Below are 18,993 nucleotides of genomic sequence, written 5' to 3' on the forward strand. Positions count from 1 at the left end.
GGGAAGTACAGGAGGAGGTATAAGATTTGGCAGATGCTCAAGGAGAGTGAGTTGGCACCCGAAGCAAAGAAGGGGATAAGGTGTCTTCCAAGAACCAACTCTGTTCAGTTGAGGGAAAAGACATGTTCCTCTATTGTTCATTTTCACTTTTGAGAAAATGCAGAGTCCGCCAACGGGCAGTCAAGTGAAAGTGAACAGCATCTGAAAGAAGCGCGGGTCGGAGTGGTCCGCGTGTTTGACTAGAGTCCACTAACAAACAGAGCACAGTGAATCTCGCCTACCGTAGGTGGTCGAGAAAGTTGTAGGCCCAATGTTGGTGTTCAAATCGTGTTGCAGAAGAAACATTGCAGCGCTTTGACGTCGTGCGCATGCCGCTGTTGATTCCGTCTTTTAGCTGTGCAGATATAGTTCAAGATTCAAATTCACAGATGAGCACCCCCAGCTTCAACAAACTCGACTGTTCAACTGATCAGCAGCACTTGGAGAAAAAATTCCTTGACAAATCACGACTTTGATTGTTACAAAACGGGAGTCGCAGTTGGCGAGCATAGAATGTATGTACAAGTGCGGGTCATTTTCCATGGTTTTCGTCTTCACGAGGGCCTTTTTCACTCTGACTTCTGCGTCTCCAGCATCTTCAGAATCTCGCTCTCATTATCGCCGGCAATGGCCTTTCCATTGTTCCAGTCCACAGTCTATACAATGCATCAGCTTGTGTCACGGACCAGCTGTGACCCTCGGTCGCGGCTCAAAGCACTGTGACTCTACTTACCACCGGTCGCAAGAAGCTCTCCTTGCTCTCTCGGAACTTCTTCAGCGCATCCTTCTCATCGTGAGCTCCCTTGATAACCTTGGGTATGCTGGTCTTGCCAACGTAGTCGAGGATTGTCTGGACCTGCTCAACAGTGGGAGGCTCCTCGGTGATGTTGAGCTCGAATGGGTCTCGGCTCAGTTGCGTCTGCGCGGTATGGTCGCTGGCCTGGTCAATAGTAGCTCCAGCCTGGGCATTGGCCGAGATCTGCTTGACCAGGTTGGCAACTCTGGTGGAAGCTGGGGAGCTGGCCTTGTGGAAGACGGTGACAATGTCGAGCGACTTGTGCTGTGCAATGAGTTAGCCCCCGCAGCTCGGACTCGGGTCGGGCGAAAATGAAGTATCCTTACAAATCGAAACATGTTGAAACCGTGTGTCTGCGTCTTTGGAGAAATTTGCAACTGAGAAATCGAGTGGTCGGAGCACAACGTTTGGATACGGAAGATTGACGAACGGGCCAAACGGGCTGGAGCTTGGTTCCTTCCTGCCTGGTCTCGTTGGCGGAGCTGTTGCGCGTTGCCGACTGACGTTTTGTCGCGGAACTAGCTTTATGTGGGTCTTTTGTCCATTTGGCATCTGTCAAGAAGCTTCAACATTGGTCAAGGCAAAAGCAAGCTATTGACGCCAAATCATGTTCGGGGTACTAATAAGACGGCCGGACCCGCTACGAGATTTGTCCAAATCGTCCAATTGATGCAAATATTAAGCATTGATTGATTCTCATATGCATGCGTACATATGTACGAATATGCGAGTTTGTGTATGTATTCTATAGGGTATCTCAGTTATTCAACCGATGCAATTCCTGTCCGTAATTGGCGGCAATCAATCTCCACCCCGTGCCTAATGACTGACAAACGTGCTACTCGCTGTGAGCAATGACTTCACTGAACCTTTCGAAATTTTTCTGTGATTTCCTCCTCTGTGAACTTCCTCGTCAGCCTTTTTAGTAGCTTCATCCGGCCATCCATTGTGAGATTGAGCTGGTCTCCCATCGGCACGAGACACTTGGCAAGATGTTCGTAATCCTTGCACAACAAACGGAAGGTAATCATGAGGAAGTCAATGTTATGAAACACGAGGGCGCCTTCTTTTGCATATGTGTGTTTCTGTTCAAGGAATGAGATAGGGTGGTCTCGCCAGTGGCGTAGCGGATTGAGGTGGTGTGATGTGTGATAACCATCATTGAAGCAGAATCGGTTACTCTGTCCCTCGTTAGTTTTTTTTCTGTCTCTTTCTATTATGGGCCGGGGAATGAATTCTGGAGAGGCTTACTGCAACATCAACCACGGTGATGCTAGACCGGAAGTCGGAATCCGGCTCATCACTGTCCACAAACGCATGCTGACCCCAGTTTCCAACCATTAAACCCATTCTCAACATGAGAAGGGGAAGAATGTACACGAAAAGGGTTGCCCTGGTGCCCACAACGCGGGACATGAAGTAGTAATACGCGTAGGTCGCGAACTCGGAACCGGCTGCCTTGAACGCCAAGGCGGGTCGATTCTTGCCTAAAAAGTACAAGGGCAGATCCAACCACACGAGGAAGAAGAACCGTCCAACGTAGTGAAGAAAGTCCGGGACGCTGTCACGCTGGTATCGGATAGTCGACGACAGGTCATCTGGTCCGTTGCCCTCCACATGGTGGTGCTTCACGTGATGATAGTAGTAGGTATTCCATGTATGGCCCATGAGCGGGTCAAGAATGTAAGGAAAGGCTCTGTCAAAGAGGCCATAAGTCTTGGCCAATATGCCCCGTTGGTGAATATGTTGGTGTTGCATCAAAGTATAGGTTCCCACATAATACATTTGCATAACGAAATGGAGCACGGCGTGTGTGTAGGTGAAATGTCGAAAGAGAACCAGTCCGCTAGGGACCGACGTGGTGAAGTAGATGATGAGGTGTGTCAGCATAGCTACATCTGTCTCATGGCGAACAATCCCCCGAGCCAGCTGGATATATGGCTGCAGCAAGTATTTGTTGAGTAACGGGTGAAGATGGGCGTCACAATCATCGACTGACAGGACAATGGTGGGTTCGAATGCGTCGCTTTTAGGATTCCTTGACGCCTTGAGTGCGGCGATGTCATTGTCTTTGGCGCCATCATCTTGGAGGGCAAATGCCTTGGCTTCGTCCCCACTAGAAGAGCTCTCCTCAGATCCTATGCCAGAGTCGCAGTCGGAATCGTGTCCCTTGGATTTTCTAGACGTTACCAAGCTGGCCGTTTTAATATCCCTGGCTAAGCTCTGGAGAACGACGTGGTCGGCCTTGGTCAAAGCTTTGTCGAAAACGATATACTTCTCCATGATGCAGAGGTGAGATGTAAAAAAAAAAAAAGGAAAAAAGAGAAAAAAAGAGAGGAGAAATTTGCTTGTGGACTACCAAGCACTTGTCTCGTTTCGTCGCCTGTCCGCCTGTAATTTTAGGGAAAGGATTGAAAAAGTAGGTTCGGGGTGATTATAAAAACACCATCACAGGCCAAGCCCCGACAACATTCTCAAACTCGGGGAGAGAAGCTGTTGAGTTGGCGCGGTTGCCACAAAGCGTGTTGCCCCTAAGCTCGTCTGAATTCTAAGACCAGAGACCCACTAGGAAGGAGATGAGGTTATTTCCCGGCTGCAAAATCCAGCCGTTAAGACTACATGGCGCTCAAGTGCCCCATAAATAGGCATGAACAAAGGGTTCGACATGCCATTCTTAGCAACATGTCAAACCAGACAGCACATGGTTACGAGGGTTCCTTTATTGGTTACTTAATGTTGTTCCGTTCTGGCCGGGAGCAGCGCTTTGAGCTGCAGCTTCCGTTGGCTGGTTCAACTTTTCATCTGGTACTTGCCGTTCTTGAGCCATAATGAACAAGTCAATCGAGTTCATTGTCGGAATCCCCGGCTTTTATATTGTCTATTCCTTATGGGATCTTTCGGTGGCCCTTGTTTTCGGCTCGAGAGAGGTGATACACCAAGAAGTGATGTTGAGACAGTGAAGCTTGGAAGTGACTCGCTCTCGTCTCAGAAGGCCCCGAGAGCTGTTATGGGTCCATTCCCATCACCTCATAGCTGCCAGCCACGCTCTTTTCTCAAGCCTCAGCGGTTGGCATCGTCATCATTCAACCCCTTTAACGGGATGGAAATACGTGCTTCGAAGTCAATCCACATATGACGTGACCATGAGAGAATGTACAGCGATATGCAGCAGGATGGATGACAGCAATGAATGGATGACGTCGTCGATGAAGTAGCTCGCGGAGCTTGGGCTCCGCCGCCAGCGATCTGCAGAATCCAAAAGGCTTAAATACTGCCCAGTTACAGGCAATGGTACAACATATTCATGATCCCACTTGTCTACAAACATATCACACATATCCTCATATAACGATCATGTCATATTACTCCAATGTTGGAACCTCTGCCGTCTACGAAGATGGAGATCAGCGGAATGTAAAGGCGTCGGAAAGAAATACCGCCGAGAGGTTCGAGGAAGGCCGACCGGGATCGCACTCACTGACCGATTCGAGTATGTGTATTCAACTCAGGTTTCAATGGTTGATCTAATGATACTCCTAGAAGATGAGAGGACAATCTCCAACCGACTAGCTGCCGAGGAGGTGAGTACATCATGTCATGTCAAGTATTGTTACCCCTTGCTAACTACCATGCAGAAGAGTAGAAAGCAGGGAGACAGCGACGACTTTGAGACAGCTATGTCCAAGAAAGACCCGACCTTGCCTGTAAGTCTGACGAAGCTAGAAACCATCTGGTAGGGTCATTAACTGGTCAATTGTAGGCCAAGATGCACGGCAATGAGCCTTCCAAAGGAGCAAAGATTGATGCAGAGTTAGCCGCAGAGGACGCGCAAAGAATAAAAGAAAAGCAAGGGAAATAAGGCTTTGGCTGCGAGGAGCTCTACGATATGACAGGCGCACACAGGTGTGAAAAAAAGGACATGTAAAGTGGTATGGCCTGTCACAAGGCGTGGCGAGTATTATGCTGCGACAATCTAGGGCGCGCCCCGAATGCATGTTTGTACGGGGAGCATTCAGGGCCATGATGGCAGCGACGGGTCGTATTTGATTTTTGGGCTGTCGGAGGTAACCATAATGGCTAGATGAGGGACCCTGTTAGCATAACTGCAATTCGAGAAAAACAGTGGAAATAAATGCAATGCGGGCGGGACAAGACACAAGTTCAGAATATGTAAGAATTGAATATCATTTATCTAAACAGTATAGCCACTCTGGCGAAGAGAGCCACCGAATAGAATCAATCGCAAATTACCTCATCATAAAGAAGTGCAGGTGACAGTGACAGAAGAAAAGTGATTAGGGCAGACTTACCTTGATCGCGACCAGAGCAATCAGCAAAGGTTTTGTACATCATCAGCGTCCTGAAGCTGAATAAATTTTTTTACACATAGGGGGAACCTTGGTGTGAGCAGAAAAAAGTTCGGATAAAAGTCGAAGGAAGTGGTCCGTGCACCAGATCAGTGGGCCTGGGTGCGGCGCGGCAAAAACTGAAAATCCGAAAATTTTGCTTAGGGCACAGGTCGAATTTCCACCCGCACACCATCCTAATAGCCGAGTGATCAAAAAAGTCATTGGCGACTCCACGGTGTGAGAAGTCACAGAATCCATCCACCTTTCGAACGGCAACCCGACTTCGACTATTGGTATGAACAACACCGCGCCTCCTTGCAGTTGAATCTAGATATCTGAAGACATCTAAATCGACCTCGCGACTGACTAAGAGCCAATAGAACACCTGTCACAATGGGCGAAGCAGTGATTGAGGGATCCAACTGGCGCCTCGTTGAGGTTGGCCGCGTTGTCGCCATCAACGGAGACCACCCCTTCGCTGGCAGACTTGCCGCCATCGTCGAGATCATCGACCACAAGCGAGTACGTTTTCAGAGTCAAACGAAGTCGAGCGATCCTGGATGGAGGATTAATTGTGTAACTGCAGGTTCTCGTCGACGGCCCCTCCGCCGACCCTACTCTGGCTGTCCCCCGACAGGCCGTTCCCCTGTCCAAGTGCCTGCTCTCCCAGTTCGTCGTTGAAGGCCTCATCCGTGGCTCCCGACATGGTGCCGTCAAGAAGCTTTGGGAGAAGAACGAGATCGACGCCAAGTGGAAGGAGAGCAACTGGGCCAAGAAGCGCGAGCAGATCCAGCGGAGGAAGAACCTGACCGACTTCGACCGCTTCAAGGTTTTGCGACTCAAGAAGCAGCGACGATTTGAGGAGCGCAAGGCTCTGGCCAAGGTCAAGGCCTCCGCATAAATGTCTGGTTGAAAGTTTTGGTTGGAGTCGAGGAGGTGCTTTGGAACAATTGGGAGCTGGCATTAGAAAGAGATGCATGGACCCGGACAGGAAAAAGCAACATTGGAGCAACAGAAAGAATCTGCTGCCATCCATTTTTTTAACTCCCGTTCTGGAGGGGCTGTATGTCACATTTCATCTTAATGATGAGCGGCGTCAACACGGAAATTCAGAATTAAAATGAATTCAACGCATTGGGCGGTAGCACAACTTGAAACATGTTTGTGATATGTATGACGAAAATCTTGATGGCTCTGAGCGTGACATTTTAGTAGTTAGTATTCCTACTTTTTTTTGTAATTTGACTCCCAAGTGCCTGTGTTTGCCGCCGGTGACGATAACATATGCTTTGCTCGCCCCTCTCGGTCATGTCACTGGAGGAGTGAGAATCGGAAAATGCGTGATTACCTAATCTGGTTTAGCGCCAGTTGCCCACCAAACCCTAGAATTTCGCGGTACTGCTGTTCTCTAGCACAAACAGCCCGAGGAGAATCACCGTTCAGGCCGGAAAAAGATAATTCGGGCTCAGCACATCAGTAAGTGCCCAATTGCGGTCGCATGTTGCGGGAATTCTCGCCACTGAATTTGGCCGCCGGAGTGTACTTTTGTCGATTTTAATGCGACGAGGAAATGCGAGTCGAAAGCTAATGGTCATGTGTCCCAGCAGTATCCAAAATGGCCAACCCCAGAATCGAGGAGCTCCCCGACGAGGAGACTCAGCGACCTACCGTTGAGGAGCAGGAGGACAGCAGCGACGAGTCCGATGCTGAGGATGGTGAGGCCAACCTGCCCGCTGGCTCTACCGCTGTAATCCACAACCGCAACGAGAAGAAGGCTCGCAAGGCTATTGAGAAGCTGCATCTTACCCGTGTCCCTGGCATCACCCGTGTCACTCTCCGACGCCCCAAGAACGTATGTTAGACGCAGACTCTTTATAGACGCTAGTATACGGACAGGTATATCTGATATGGTGTGCATCAAAAACTGACTCGAGATATCCAGATCCTCTTTGTCATCAACAACCCCGAGGTTTACAAGTCCCCCAACAGCAACACCTACATGTCAGTATCTCGATGTCGAAAACGTCGGTGAATGAATGAGGAATCTAATGGTTTATATCTTGCAGTGTTTTCGGCGAGGCTAAGATCGAGGATGTTAATGCCACCGCTCAGCAGGCCGCTGCTGCTCAGATGGCCGCCGCTAATGCCGAGGCCGAGCACGCTGGCCACAACCACGGTGAGCCCAGCAAGGCTGCTGAATCCGGCGAGGCTAAGAAGGACGACGACGACGACGATGGTGAGGAGGTCGATGCTGAAGGTCTTGAGGATAAGGATATTGAGCTTGTCATGACCCAGGCCAACGTCAGTCGCAAGAAGGCCATAAAGGCCCTGAAAGAGAATGACAATGATATTGTCAACTCCATCATGGCCTTGAGTATCTAAGGGGAAAAATTATTTGGGAGCGAGCGGTCTACAAATGAACTTCTCGTCAACCATCTCTTGCACAGTGCGTGTAGGAGTGGCCTTGTATTAGTTTTTGGCAGCCGCTGCTATCATTTCGACAAGAAATGTCAGATACCACTGATGGGTTTGAAAATAGCATCACTGGATTTGGTTCCAAATGATTCTAATTAGTTTGGTCTTGTGAAATGGCTCATATTTGATGTTGCGTTGTTGCGTGAGTAGCGTACAGATCGTACAGATCGATGGCGAAAAAAAAAGAACTCCAATGGCCAACTTTCATCATTGAACAAACTTAGACTGAGCTATGCGTTGCTACTGTCTCCAGCAACCAAACCAGAAATGCTAAATTCATTAACACTGCTACGCAATGTGTTGTCCAATCCCTCACTGAACCGGCTAACTGGACCGCGAACCGTTAGTCACGAAGAGCATCACGTGACTAAACCGCCAGCAATCCTGGTCGGACCAGTTCGGCACGGCAAATCATTAGCATCACCACACTCGCTCTCCGCTCCAAGAGACCCCCCCCGAAACATAAGCAAAATGGCGGCCACGGTAAGTCGAGATGATCAATTGGGCTAGACGGAAGGCATTATCGAATCTATTCCCGACGCCCTTCCTCCGAGTCGCGCACCCGGTTCCATTCCCAAATCATGAGCTAATTTTCACTCTTTCCCCCGGAACAGCGAAGCGCAGCTCTCAAGATCGACTGGGTAAAGGTCACCAGCTCGCTGGGCCTTCGCGGTCAGACAGTCGCCTCCCTCCAGGCCTTCAAGAAGAGAAACGAAGACGCTCGCCGCAAGGTTCAGCAGCTGTCCGAGCAGCCTACGACGGTCGACTTTGCCGCCTACCGATCTACCCTCAAGAATCAGGCCATCGTCGACGAGATTGAGAAGCGCTTCAAAGCCTTCAAGCCCGTCACCTACGACGTCAGCCGCCAGCTCAAGGCCATTGACGCCTTCGAGGTTGAGGCCATCAAGAACGCCGAGGCCACCAAGCAGGCTGTTGATCTCGAGCTCAAGGATCTCGCTGCCACTTTGAAGAACATTGAGGAGGCCCGTCCCTTCGAGGACCTCACTGTCGTATGTATCTCGATGCCAAGCTGTGTGAACGAGAACGCTGAATTCTGTAGGACGAAGTTGCTGCCGCCGAGAAGTTCATCGACGAGAAGACCACCCAGCTCATTTCCAAGGGCAGATGGATGGTGCCTGGATACAAGGTATGTTTTGATAGCGGAAGATTACCGCGCGTGATCAGATTGCTAATGCCCACTGTAGGAGAAGTTCGGCGACCTCGCGCTGGTGTAATAGATCTGCGTTTCACGCTACAACCCGAATTATTCCCTTTGTGTACTCTAGCATTGTAGATACAATATACTCAAAGAGGCAGAGTCCAGTCTCTGCTAATTCTCATCTAAGCCTATATTTCCACCGTGGGATCGTGATGTTTTAGCTTTGCACACTTGGAAGCCCCGAATCAAACAGTGTCTGGCAGAGTGTTGCCACTGGCCACTCTTTGAATTAAAATGTTGAGCATGCTCCGTGACTGTTAGAGTGTTGGAAACCGACAAGTCAGAATCACAGTGTTGATTCTCCAACCTTTGACGAAGTCTTCAGAGCTACATATTAGTAAGGAGACATCACGAGGCAGTAGACTAGCCATCAGCATATATTATTCGTGGTAGAAGAATGAAGAGTCTCGTTTTGATATCATATATAATGAGGGGGACGACAAAAAAAGAGTAAAAGACCCAACGCGTTATAATTATCCGTACATACTGCCGGATTGTCTAATTTCATACCGTGGAAGGTTAGCCGTCATACACCAACCCAACCAAAGTCTCTTGGAACTCTAAAAAAAAAGCCATAGCAAGTCTTGCAAACAATACATCGTAGACTGGGAACACAAAAATTAAATCCGTCAAACTCCTCCAAAAATGCTCATATCTCATTTTTGCCTCGATGCCGCTGAATCTGGAAAGCCCGACCTTCCCTTCGAAATCTTACTTGTTCGCTTGGTTACTCCTGTTTGGAAAGCACCCTCCTATGGCTGTGCATACTTCTTGGTCCACTCCCTGGCCGTCGCAATTGCTGCCTGTTCGTCTTCTTTCCAGCTCTTAGCTACGTCTGCGGCGAGAGGGTCGTCGGGGTTCGGTGCGCCGAGCAAGGCCTGGATGGAGAGGAGGATCGTTCGGATTTGTAAAGCAGGAGACCAATTATCTGATTAGGTCTTGTTAGCAGTCACTTCCGGAGAGGAGGGAGGAGGGAGTGGGAGACGCACTCTTCAGGACATCCAGGCAGATACGGCCCAGCTTGTCAACATTGGGGTGGAAGATCTTGGTGAGGAAGCGGATCTTGGGGGGAGTCATGGGGTAGTCGTCAGGGAGGAAGAGCTCGAGCTTGAAGATGCCGCCTGCACATATGTTTGTTTTAGCACGGATTTGCGCATGCGAATGAGGAGACGGCGGAATTTGCGCACCTTCGTATGGTGACTGGGTTGGGCCGTGGATCTCGACATCGAAATAGCGCAGATTATCCTCGTGGGGGACGGCGCTAATTCCAGGGACACTACATGAGAAGATGCATTGTTAACAGATATCCAGTATCGTGTTCACGTCAAGGATTCCGTAGGCTTGGCCGAGAGGAGGGTAGCGTACGGCTCTGCCATGAGACGTTCCGTCTCTTTGACGATGCGCTTGGGAAGAGCCATCTTGACTGTTGGGTCGAAGCGAGTTTCAGACGGGCTATGGTCAAAATAAATAGGTAATCAAGGTACAAAAGAGCAGGAAAGGCGTCTTGCCTCTGGTCGAAGTCTATTCAGTCAAGAGGTCTCCCGGTCTCGCCGTAGAGTACGGAAGTTGAAGAGTTCACGACAAGAAGAGACAGACATGGGGCGGGGCATGCGACAGTCAATAACCGGAGGACTTGGGCACTGGTGCGTGGTGGTAACCTTGGTAGTGACGAGGAAGGGGCTTTCAGCGGCCGATCTTGTCCAGATGTCAACTGGTCGGTCATTGCTAGGTCGCCAAACAAAGGTCACCACGTCAGAAATGGTCGCAGGGCTGCATAGAGCAAGGCGAGGAGGGTTGGGTATCGGCCTGGTCAATGAAACAGTTTCTGGTGTCTCAGAAGAGATCACTTGCCATTTTTCGACTGCCAGATTTGCCAAATCCTCGGCAAATTGACACCTTTCACAACGTTGGCGAATACCGCGCCCGCCGGCCACTAGCATCATCAATTCATCGCTGATCCTCCTGGGCGGTTGGTGGGCTAGCGGCTGGAGCGGATCAACGGATGTACCTCCCCGCGACACAACTGCGGAGGGATACCTGATCTCATGACCCCAAGCTGCATCTCCCTGCCCATTGTAGCGTAGCACCAAGTAGACTGAGAATGCCAGCAATTCCCAATCTCTGAGCTCCAGCTTCAACGACATCGCTTCGTGCGCGCGCCACGGGACGCTTCTAACGTCCACAGCGTCTTCGAATCCAAGCGCTGGTCCAGCGCTCCGCATGCTGCCGTGAACTTGCCAAGTACGGCCCCCGAGCTTGATGGGCATCACGATATCGCACTTCCCCGTCACCGCACCGGCGTGCCTCCTGTGAGCCACGACATGACCTCTATGGTAGGGTCTGTCGCAAAAGACATGCAGTCATAATGCCATCATTTCCCCAGCGGCCCGAGTCGCCTAAAAAGGGTAGAATCATCAAATCGGCGTATGACAGCGAGAGCTTCGAATCAGACGGCTCCATTCATGTGGAAGGACTCGTTGGGTCTGCAACAATCTCTCCATCCGGTCGCGATATTGCTCTTGCATCGTACGTTTTCGCGAACCTCAACGACTCGCATTGCATCTTGGATAAGACTAACAGTGTCTACGTAGACCAGAGGGGCTGGCTATCATTGACTTGGACTCTCCATACAACCCACCGCGGCGACTGAGAAGTCATGGACTTCCGTGGCTGGTTTGCGATGTTCAGTGGTCGCCTTTTGCAGCTCGAGACTATTGGGTCGTGTCCACAGCGAACCATCGCGCACTGGTATGGAATCTCAACCTGAGAGAGGATTCTAATACGGGAGCCATAGAGCACTCGCTCCATGGACATAGCCGCGCGATTACTGATGTCAACTTCTCGGCCCATCACCCCGATATGCTCGCCACCTGTTCTGTTGACGGCTATGTCCATTGGTGGGATCTGCGGCGGCCTAGACAACCGGTTCTTACCTTCTGTGATTGGTTTGCGGGTGCGACTCAAGTTAAATTCAATCGCCAAGATCCTCACATTCTTGCCTCGGCTCATGACCGCTTCTTACATATTTGGGACGACCGAAAAGCTTCCGAGCCTGTCAAGTCCATCAGCGCACACACATCCAAGATATACGGAATTGACTGGAACCGCACCCGAAGCACTGGCATCGTAACTTGTTCCCTGGACAAGACAATCAGGTTCTGGGACTACGGCAAGGACGACGACGAGCTGGAACATGTCATCCGCACCGACTTCCCCGTCTGGAGAGCTCGCCATACACCATTCGGATGGGGTTTACTGGCCATGCCTCAGAATGAGCCCGGCGATTTGTACCTGTACGACAGACTATGGCGGGAAGACTCCCCAGTAGAGGTTGCCCCGAACCCTGTCGCCGTGTTTCCGGGTCATGGTGATCACAAAGCCAAGGAATTTCTATGGAGATCTCGAGGAGGCATATCCGATGATAATATTGACCATCGTGAGTTTCAGCTGGTATCATGGGGCACGGATAATGAGTTAAGGCTACACTGCGTTGACGCCAACATATTCGCGGCTGTTGGTCATGCCAAAGACGGCCCGGCAAGGAAGGGTCTTAACCTTACAAGGCAAGGTGCAGCATATAAGACCTTCCGTACTATCGATGACAGTGCGAGCCGTGACCGCAGGGCCGGCACAATGAGCGACCACAGAGCCAGCACCGGTCTTGCACAATACAAGCAGGGGGGAACCCCATCTGGTGGGCGGTCTGGCCTGAACCGGAATCTTCGACCAGCATGGAGGGGCCCATCGATGAAAGCCAAGATTGACTCGAGTCAACATGTGGACAGGAGCCAAGCTCAACTTGGGTGGATGAAGGGCATTACCATGACAAAGCGGAAAGCCTCGACTGACGGTTACAGGCGACATGCCTCCAAAGACCACGGAATTCTCAGCCACCACCACTACCCAGATGATGAATGGGGCCAGCCGGACACAATTCAAGAAGAGCTTCTCCGTATCAGTACGCAGATCCCCAAGGTCAAGTGGGAAAACATAGACATGGACAACTTGACGTTGAATGCGGCTCTGACGGGACCCTGGGGCGTCGATGGGGAGCCCATCTTTGTCAAAGTGAAAATCGACATTCCTGCGGAATATCCCAAGCTCAAGGCACCGACTTTCTACATCGAAAAGACGTCCTTTATGCCGGAAGACACACACAAGAAGATTATGCGGGAAATACATCAACTCGCCCAACAGTTTTTGCAACGGAAGCAAAACTGTCTAGAAGTCACATTTACCTACCTGCTTGGTGAAGTCGATTTAGAGTCAAGTACTACGTTCTTTAAGAATGTCCGAGACTTGGACGATGATCTCGACGGCCTTGCGGACGAGAGCTCTAGCGAAGAAGACGAGTATATCCCTGCTGGAGGATCTGCTTCAATGTCCCAAGAGTTGCCTCATGCAGATGCTGACACAACTCTTGCACCACTACCTAATCGTAACATTATTCCACCCCCGCCCCGTACTTGTGGCGCTCGATTTTCTGCAGATGGTCGGCTTGTTTGTTTCTTCCCGTCAAAGGAGGAAAAAGCCCGCGCGCTATTCTCTACCTCTGCGGAGTTCTATAACAAAGAGCGTTCCAAAGGAGAGCCGTTTTTTGCTGGCTTTGGTCGTCTTACTTATGATCTTCCTTCCAAGCAAAGGTATGCAATGGATGAGGCCTCTGCCACGGACGATCAGTCAGACGAGTCTGACAGTGAAATGTCCTCGTCGTCGTCGAGCGGTTCTGAGTCGACTTCAATGCATAAGATGAACCTATGGTACAGCTCAAACAGACAGCTTCGCAAAACTTGGAGCGAAGATCGATCCGTAAGGTCGAGTGGCGGTGGCACTGGAGCAGGCACAGGCACCGGTACGGGCACGAGTCGCCGACGATTCGGGCGGCCTCGAAACTTGATTGCCATTCATGACTTGCGAGCTGACCTTCCGTCGAAGAGGGAATTTGCCGAAGAATACGCCATCTTTGGCGACGGTGCTGACGTCTGCGAACACAATGCCCGGGTTGCGGAGAAATACGGCAATGCTGAATTAGTAGATGTATGGCGCTACTTGGCACTGTTACTAACAAAGGGAATCCCTTTGGAGGTCTTGGGCCGTGACCACAATGAAGCTTCGATTTTGGTAATTGCTCGAGACGCCATATCAAAGCATACCAAAATCAACAAATCACAAGTTGACTCCTCATCAAGTAACGACAGTGGTCTCGTTGGCAGAGTCAAATGGGGGCAGCATCCGCTTGCTAAAGAGTTCATCATGGACCTCTTTGACCATTTCGAGAGACTCGCTGATATCCAGATGCTGGCCATGCTGTCGTGTGTCTTCAATGAGCCGTACACGGATGATGGCGTGGCGTATGTCGAGTCTCATCTCCCAAAACAAGAAACGCCGCTGCCTTTGAAGGCACCGTCCTTTTCACTGGATTATTTCCCCACGGACGCCTCAGGACGGAGGTGGAATATTCACAGCCGGAGTCTTACGACTTCAGCAGCTACCACGCCTGGAACTCTTCACACTCCTGTTCACTATCCTGGCTCTCACGCCTCTGATGAGTTTCTCTGGAGCGGTGACCCAGGAACCAGCTCCTATTCCTGCGGCGAGACGCCTCCTCTGAAGGGCAGGGCGTTCCTCGGTGGCAGCGATACGCCACAGCCACCGATGTCGCGATCACCTACAAGTCGAGGCATTTTGAGAGGGAATACCGGTCTTGCTTCAGCTTTCACTGCAACGCTTCCGAAGTCATTCGGTGGCGGCGCCTCGTCATCGCCGCCGAATCAAGGCAAAAAGAGACCTAGCCCTGCCGAATACATCATGAGCAGTCTTGTACCCACTACTGCCAACTCTGGAACATCTACGCAAGGGCCTGCAAATGCGTCAGGTGATTCAGGCGTGGCTAGAACTTCGTTGTCGGACGAGGATTACCGCCGAGATGACCTGCTTTCTTTGGTTCCCATCTCAGTCAATATTGTCCAGGCAGACCAGTCAATATTCGATGACGATGGGTGGTTGAATACGCCGCTGCTAGACTCCAGCCGATCTAGTATCTATGCAAGATACCGTTACGCATATGCAGAGATGCTGCAGATGTGGGATCAGCCGCTGGCACGACTTGAGGTCATGAAATTCAATATCCTTCGCGATGACTCGGCGATAGCAATAACTGATGGAAGCTTTCACGACTCGACCACGTTGAGAGATGGAGCCAGCGGCACCATCGACCACCACAAGACGGGCTCATCCCCTATCGTCATGGGTAAGAAAGACCAGCTCCATAACCTCGTGGCATCTGGTCGTGGTTTAGACGTCACGGGCATCTGTCGCACGCACGAGACCCAGCTTGAACCAGCACGCTATACATCCTCTCATAACAACATTGGAGGCGCCGTGGGAACATGCGATCGGTGTCACCGCGTACAGACACAGCTCCAATGTGTCTACTGTCTAGAGCCTGTCGACGCGCTATTCCCACCATGCCTCTCGTGCGGATGTGCCAGCCACGAAGCTTGTCTCGCAGAATGGCACGCGTCTGGCGAAACCTTTTGCCCAGCGGGGGATGAATGCAACTGCGTCGATGAAGCAAGTAACGGACAAGTCGAGTCCTGGGCCGCACTTCGTGGTGCGATGATGAAAGGTCGTGATAAACCAGCCAAGCTCCCCCTGCTTCCGCCGGCAGCCATGGACGGTAGCGGAGACGAAAAACTTGGGCGAGGCAAGAATGACTGGGAACAAGTCGAGTTGAATATTCCAAGCAGAGAGCAAGGCGGTCTTGCGGTGCCACGGTCACCTGCAGCATTGAGTTTCGGAAGATTGAAGAAGGCGGGGACATGGTCGCGAACCGCGAGTTTACGTGGACCTGGGCGAAGAGGCTAGATAGTTTCCTGATTATATTTACGCCGTATGTATGATAAAAACAGGCTCGTGAGCATTGGTGAACCGGCCTGGCGCTGTGGCTGAATGTAATAATGTTGGTGATTTTTATTTCATATCCTGCCTGTTGGTTACGGCAGAGGGTGTATGCCCGTTAGGTATACAGATAGATAGTGAGGCAGCGCTGTAGCATATCAAGTCCCCCTTACCTTTTGTTTTAAACGTACAACTGAACAGGAACTAGTCCCTATCTTGTTTGTCCTCGCTTTGGAATTAGGCCAGCGGTGTTGCATGAGTTGTACTCCCATTTGCAGCTCCATTAAGCATACTAGGGTCAAGCCTGTTGAAATTCAAATCATGTTTCTTGATTAACCAATCGTGGTTCCAGAGCCGCGATATTCCACCGATTTTCTCTGCCTTTGCTCAACGATTTTATCCAAGGCATCTTGCTCTCTCCGTCGAAAAGCCATTTACCAACTAGATCTATCTTCTTGTGTGATGCCACCCGTGTTGCGTTTATCTGTCTCGCTTGGTTTTGCACCTCTGTGAAGAAATCTCGTTCCGGTGTATGTAAGCACAGCCTCTCTCCATGGCATCACGAATGTCTTTTCCTCTGCGGCTTCATGATCGATCGGCGCCTCCATGTTTTCCGAATTGTGGCCATCCTCCAATCCCCATCATGGTTGTTCCCGTCCTTGGAATCCATCCTGTTCCTGTTCGTCATTCCCGGCGGTGCCTGCTTCATTCATTGCGAAACGAAGTCGACATTGTAGGTGGCAAATAAAGTGTATTGATCTCATCTACCACTGCTCTCCAAATCAGCACAATTTTTTCCCGTATTTTCAGTGTCTCCATCCCTGTATTTCGCTTCCTCCCGGCAGTGCTACGTGTCGCCCGGTCGAACAATGTAAACTCTGGCTGCAATTCCAGGAAAATCAAGATGTGGGCGTCACGCCACGGGAATTGCGAATCCGTCTCGACCTTGTCGAAAATTCAACCTTTTTTGTTAATGTCTTTAACACGGTGTCAATCTGCCTAGTGACCCTCGAGAGATGTTAGGCTATGGGAATAGCCTCAATAGAACGAGCGCGAACGCGGCTTATTGAATATTCGCATTCTTACCTATCTTCGTCCTGTGTACATAAGCAGACTCGCGCAAGGCAAGTTCGCCACCAGCATGGCTTAGTCTCCGGCATAACTACGAGAACCCGTGTTGGATATGTAGCACTGTTGATTCTTCGTATGCGGATCTGTCGGGGTTGCCTATAAGACCGAATTTCGATAGTCTCGGAGGAACTGTCCGTCGATGAAAAGCCGAAGAAACCGGGTGTTGGCAACAGGTGTTGAGCTGACAAGTCCATCTCTTCAGCGACAGGAGATAAAAGCTAGGCACGAGAATTATGAACAGGGTGCCGTATGAGAGGTGATGATTCAAGGTCAGGGTTTCGAGAGTAAATAATAGTTTGGGTCAAGAAAGGGGCATGTGCTAGGGACAGTACAACGGCGGCCTTATCATGGCAATACTTCTTTTACTCCTGTCCATGAATTGATGCCTCTGGCAATGAACCAGGACACGCGTAGTTGTGCAACACGCACGCAATATCTGGTCCCTGCATGGTACATGAACATCCATTGCTCGTCCAGCCCGTTTTGCGGATTTGAACCGCAAAACAACTTGACTCGGTGGAGCTAGAAAGAGTATTTGGCTCGGCTTGCCGGGGTGAACACGAAACTTGGAAAGCTGCATGGCCAATTTTGATTACACGTTACTATTGAGAATTTCAAATACAGCATCGAAACACGGCAAAGAAGGCCCTGGGGCGCTGTGTCGCATACTTGTTGGTGGCTCTGCTGGGGAGCTACGGGCTTACCTCGATGCTCCTGTACTTGAACAGCTTGTTTCCTCGTATATCGGTTGTTCATGTCGAATTCATACAGCTCACTTGACAGAAAATGTCTCCATGTTCAGTTCGCCGCCTGAGAATATGCTGCTTGTTACACTCGAGACGAACGAGCCCCATTATCCGAGAGGGAACGGCATCGCGAGCTGGTGCATCTTTCAACATGTTTCGTGATTCAAAGACGTTCAACTTATGATTACTTCATTAGTCTACAGGAAAGAAACGAACCACAGCGCTTTCCACTTCAACATGGACGTGAGATCCGAAGTGTCTTTCATACAGCCAAAATGCTGGGGTGGCTCGAGGTCGGCCGACGAACTAGGAGTGCTGTCACGGGAAATGTAAATACAGCCTCTAGCAATACGTATATGTATATTCTCATAGCCAAGTGTATATTTACATGTCCAAGTAGGTACGCGTCTACATTTGTAGCGGGTAAACGGCCTCCTTCCTGTCCCCAGTAAAGTCGAGAAAACCTGTCATTATTCGGGGACCTCCCACCCGCTGCAAAGGCCGATTGATATAAAAATCTCCGACCAAACCTGTAAACAGTGAAGCCGGTGCTCCCTATACAGTTTGAAGATCTTGCCCAGCTCCTCCCCTGCGCATGTACTCATCCGGACGGGTAAAGCTGCAGCACTCGGTTTGTCTTTGCCCGGCTTCGCTGATCAGATACCTGCCACCGACTTATTGGTGAGGTGTTTCGAATCTTCTCATAGACCTAAGCGATTAAGCCGAGATAGGAACCGATTTGACAATCCATAGTCCACCTAGTCTTGGGCTCTTGAGACACATCTTAAACAGCCAGCGGTCTAGAACCCCCCTTGGTAATCATGAGCCAACCAATCATATCAACTTGTCAACGTAACAAAAATGTAATTGTAGGCAGTGAATGATTCTCAGCCTGGACATTTGCTTTTGCAGTCCGTGAGTCAAAGTCGGCACCGGATTTGCCGGATCGTCCGATCTAGACAGTTATGGAAATGTGAAAGCGCAGAGATCCGCGTTTCCCGAGCCCGAGGTCTATACCGTCGGGATAACTGTGTGGTGCCCGAAAAGAAAAAGAAGACACGAGAACGTACTGTCTTGTCTTGTCCTGCAGCCGACGATAGACACATAACATCCGGCGGCAGGCTGTAACCCTGCCCTGTGTCCAGAATATCGAGCTTGGAAGGTATACTGCATCATCTAACAAGGCTGCATGCCAATCTCTATGATGCGGTGATCCCAAGGTTGATGATGCAGAACATCTTCTCCGTGGTTTTTTTCAGACGTGTTGTTTGGACGACGCCTCTGGTCAAGGCATATATATATATGCATGATTCACAGCCCAGTTGCTAGTCTGAGCCC

General features: G+C 50.4%; 8 protein-coding genes across 10 annotated transcripts; 5 read left to right on the forward strand and 3 right to left on the reverse strand.

Moving 5' to 3' along the window:
• Nucleotides 1-306: 306 nt before the first annotated feature.
• J3458_019793 (uncharacterized protein) lies at nt 307-1,298 on the reverse strand. The gene is made up of 3 exons (XM_066121694.1): nt 1,162-1,298; nt 773-1,099; nt 307-695 (listed from the first exon to the last, which is right to left on the reverse strand). Exons 1-3 carry the CDS (start codon nt 1,171-1,173, stop codon nt 609-611), a joined length of 426 nt encoding a protein of 141 aa, XP_065973311.1. The 5' UTR covers nt 1,174-1,298; the 3' UTR covers nt 307-608.
• Nucleotides 1,299-1,553: 255 nt separating this feature from the next.
• Nucleotides 1,554-3,311, reverse strand: J3458_019794 (uncharacterized protein). Its single transcript, XM_066121695.1, has one exon. It carries the CDS (start codon nt 3,116-3,118, stop codon nt 2,027-2,029), a length of 1,092 nt encoding a protein of 363 aa, XP_065973312.1. The 5' UTR covers nt 3,119-3,311; the 3' UTR covers nt 1,554-2,026.
• An 812-nt stretch (nt 3,312-4,123) lies between these two features.
• Nucleotides 4,124-4,694, forward strand: J3458_019795 (uncharacterized protein; the record flags this gene model as incomplete). Its single annotated transcript, XM_007812989.2, has 4 exons — nt 4,124-4,325; nt 4,376-4,416; nt 4,471-4,539; nt 4,596-4,694. 4 exons carry the CDS (start codon nt 4,124-4,126, stop codon nt 4,692-4,694), a joined length of 411 nt encoding a protein of 136 aa, XP_007811180.2.
• A 700-nt stretch (nt 4,695-5,394) lies between these two features.
• J3458_019796 lies at nt 5,395-6,436 on the forward strand. Of its 2 annotated transcripts, XM_066121696.1 has the most exons (3): nt 5,395-5,477; nt 5,565-5,706; nt 5,771-6,436. In XM_066121696.1, the coding sequence occupies exons 2-3, from the start codon at nt 5,578-5,580 to the stop codon at nt 6,083-6,085; spliced, it is 444 nt and encodes a 147-aa protein (XP_065973313.1). In that variant the 5' UTR covers nt 5,395-5,477; nt 5,565-5,577; the 3' UTR covers nt 6,086-6,436. The 2 variants fall into 2 exon arrangements, with proteins under 2 accessions (XP_065973313.1, XP_007811179.1); XM_007812988.2 differs by having other exon boundaries at nt 5,395-5,706.
• A 174-nt stretch (nt 6,437-6,610) lies between these two features.
• On the forward strand, nt 6,611-7,940 carry EGD2_1 (GAL4 enhancer protein). Of its 2 annotated transcripts, none has more exons than XM_066121697.1 (4): nt 6,611-6,660; nt 6,789-7,036; nt 7,127-7,185; nt 7,251-7,940. In XM_066121697.1, exons 2-4 carry the CDS (start codon nt 6,800-6,802, stop codon nt 7,564-7,566), a joined length of 612 nt encoding a protein of 203 aa, XP_065973314.1. In that variant the 5' UTR covers nt 6,611-6,660; nt 6,789-6,799; the 3' UTR covers nt 7,567-7,940. The 2 variants fall into 2 exon arrangements, with proteins under 2 accessions (XP_065973314.1, XP_065973315.1); XM_066121698.1 differs by having other exon boundaries at nt 6,792-7,036.
• EGD2_3 (GAL4 enhancer protein) lies at nt 7,929-9,221 on the forward strand. The gene is made up of 4 exons (XM_007812987.2): nt 7,929-8,142; nt 8,274-8,669; nt 8,720-8,806; nt 8,865-9,221. The coding sequence occupies exons 1-4, from the start codon at nt 8,131-8,133 to the stop codon at nt 8,892-8,894; spliced, it is 525 nt and encodes a 174-aa protein (XP_007811178.2). The 5' UTR covers nt 7,929-8,130; the 3' UTR covers nt 8,895-9,221.
• Nucleotides 9,222-9,630: 409 nt separating this feature from the next.
• On the reverse strand, nt 9,631-10,296 carry UBC13_1 (Ubiquitin-conjugating enzyme 13; the record flags this gene model as incomplete). The annotated part of the gene is made up of 4 exons (XM_066121699.1): nt 9,631-9,806; nt 9,868-9,999; nt 10,066-10,154; nt 10,244-10,296. 4 exons carry the CDS (start codon nt 10,294-10,296, stop codon nt 9,631-9,633), a joined length of 450 nt encoding a protein of 149 aa, XP_065973316.1.
• A 714-nt stretch (nt 10,297-11,010) lies between these two features.
• Nucleotides 11,011-15,961, forward strand: J3458_019800 (uncharacterized protein). Its single transcript, XM_066121700.1, has 2 exons — nt 11,011-11,404; nt 11,470-15,961. The coding sequence occupies exons 1-2, from the start codon at nt 11,244-11,246 to the stop codon at nt 15,743-15,745; spliced, it is 4,437 nt and encodes a 1,478-aa protein (XP_065973317.1). The 5' UTR covers nt 11,011-11,243; the 3' UTR covers nt 15,746-15,961.
• Nucleotides 15,962-18,993: the final 3,032 nt, after the last annotated feature.

This window comes from Metarhizium acridum (assembly GCF_019434415.1).
Source record: "Metarhizium acridum strain ARSEF 324 chromosome Unknown scaffold_568, whole genome shotgun sequence".
NCBI lineage: Eukaryota > Fungi > Ascomycota > Sordariomycetes > Hypocreales > Clavicipitaceae > Metarhizium > Metarhizium acridum.

Bases quoted from the DNA above. Each gene is read 5' to 3' on its own strand.
- J3458_019800 (XM_066121700.1), top strand. From the start codon at position 11,244: ATGCCATCATTTCCCCAGCGGCCCGAGTCGCCTAAAAAGGGTAGAATC. The intron at 11,405-11,469 runs GTACGTTTTCGC...GTGTCTACGTAG, and splicing joins CGCGATATTGCTCTTGCATC to ACCAGAGGGGCTGGCTATCA.
- J3458_019793 (XM_066121694.1), bottom strand. The intron at 696-772 runs GTAAGTAGAGTC...TGCATTGTATAG, and splicing joins AGAGCTTCTTGCGACCGGTG to ACTGTGGACTGGAACAATGG.
- EGD2_3 (XM_007812987.2), top strand. The intron at 8,670-8,719 runs GTATGTATCTCG...TGAATTCTGTAG, and splicing joins CCTTCGAGGACCTCACTGTC to GACGAAGTTGCTGCCGCCGA. The intron at 8,807-8,864 runs GTATGTTTTGAT...TGCCCACTGTAG, and splicing joins GGATGGTGCCTGGATACAAG to GAGAAGTTCGGCGACCTCGC.
- J3458_019796 (XM_007812988.2), top strand. From the start codon at position 5,578: ATGGGCGAAGCAGTGATTGAGGGATCCAACTGGCGCCTCGTTGAGGTT. The intron at 5,707-5,770 runs GTACGTTTTCAG...GTGTAACTGCAG, and splicing joins AGATCATCGACCACAAGCGA to GTTCTCGTCGACGGCCCCTC.
- EGD2_1 (XM_066121697.1), top strand. From the start codon at position 6,800: ATGGCCAACCCCAGAATCGAGGAGCTCCCCGACGAGGAGACTCAGCGA. The intron at 7,037-7,126 runs GTATGTTAGACG...CGAGATATCCAG, and splicing joins CTCTCCGACGCCCCAAGAAC to ATCCTCTTTGTCATCAACAA. The intron at 7,186-7,250 runs GTCAGTATCTCG...TATATCTTGCAG, and splicing joins CCCAACAGCAACACCTACAT to TGTTTTCGGCGAGGCTAAGA.
- J3458_019794 (XM_066121695.1), bottom strand. From the start codon at position 3,118: ATGGAGAAGTATATCGTTTTCGACAAAGCTTTGACCAAGGCCGACCAC.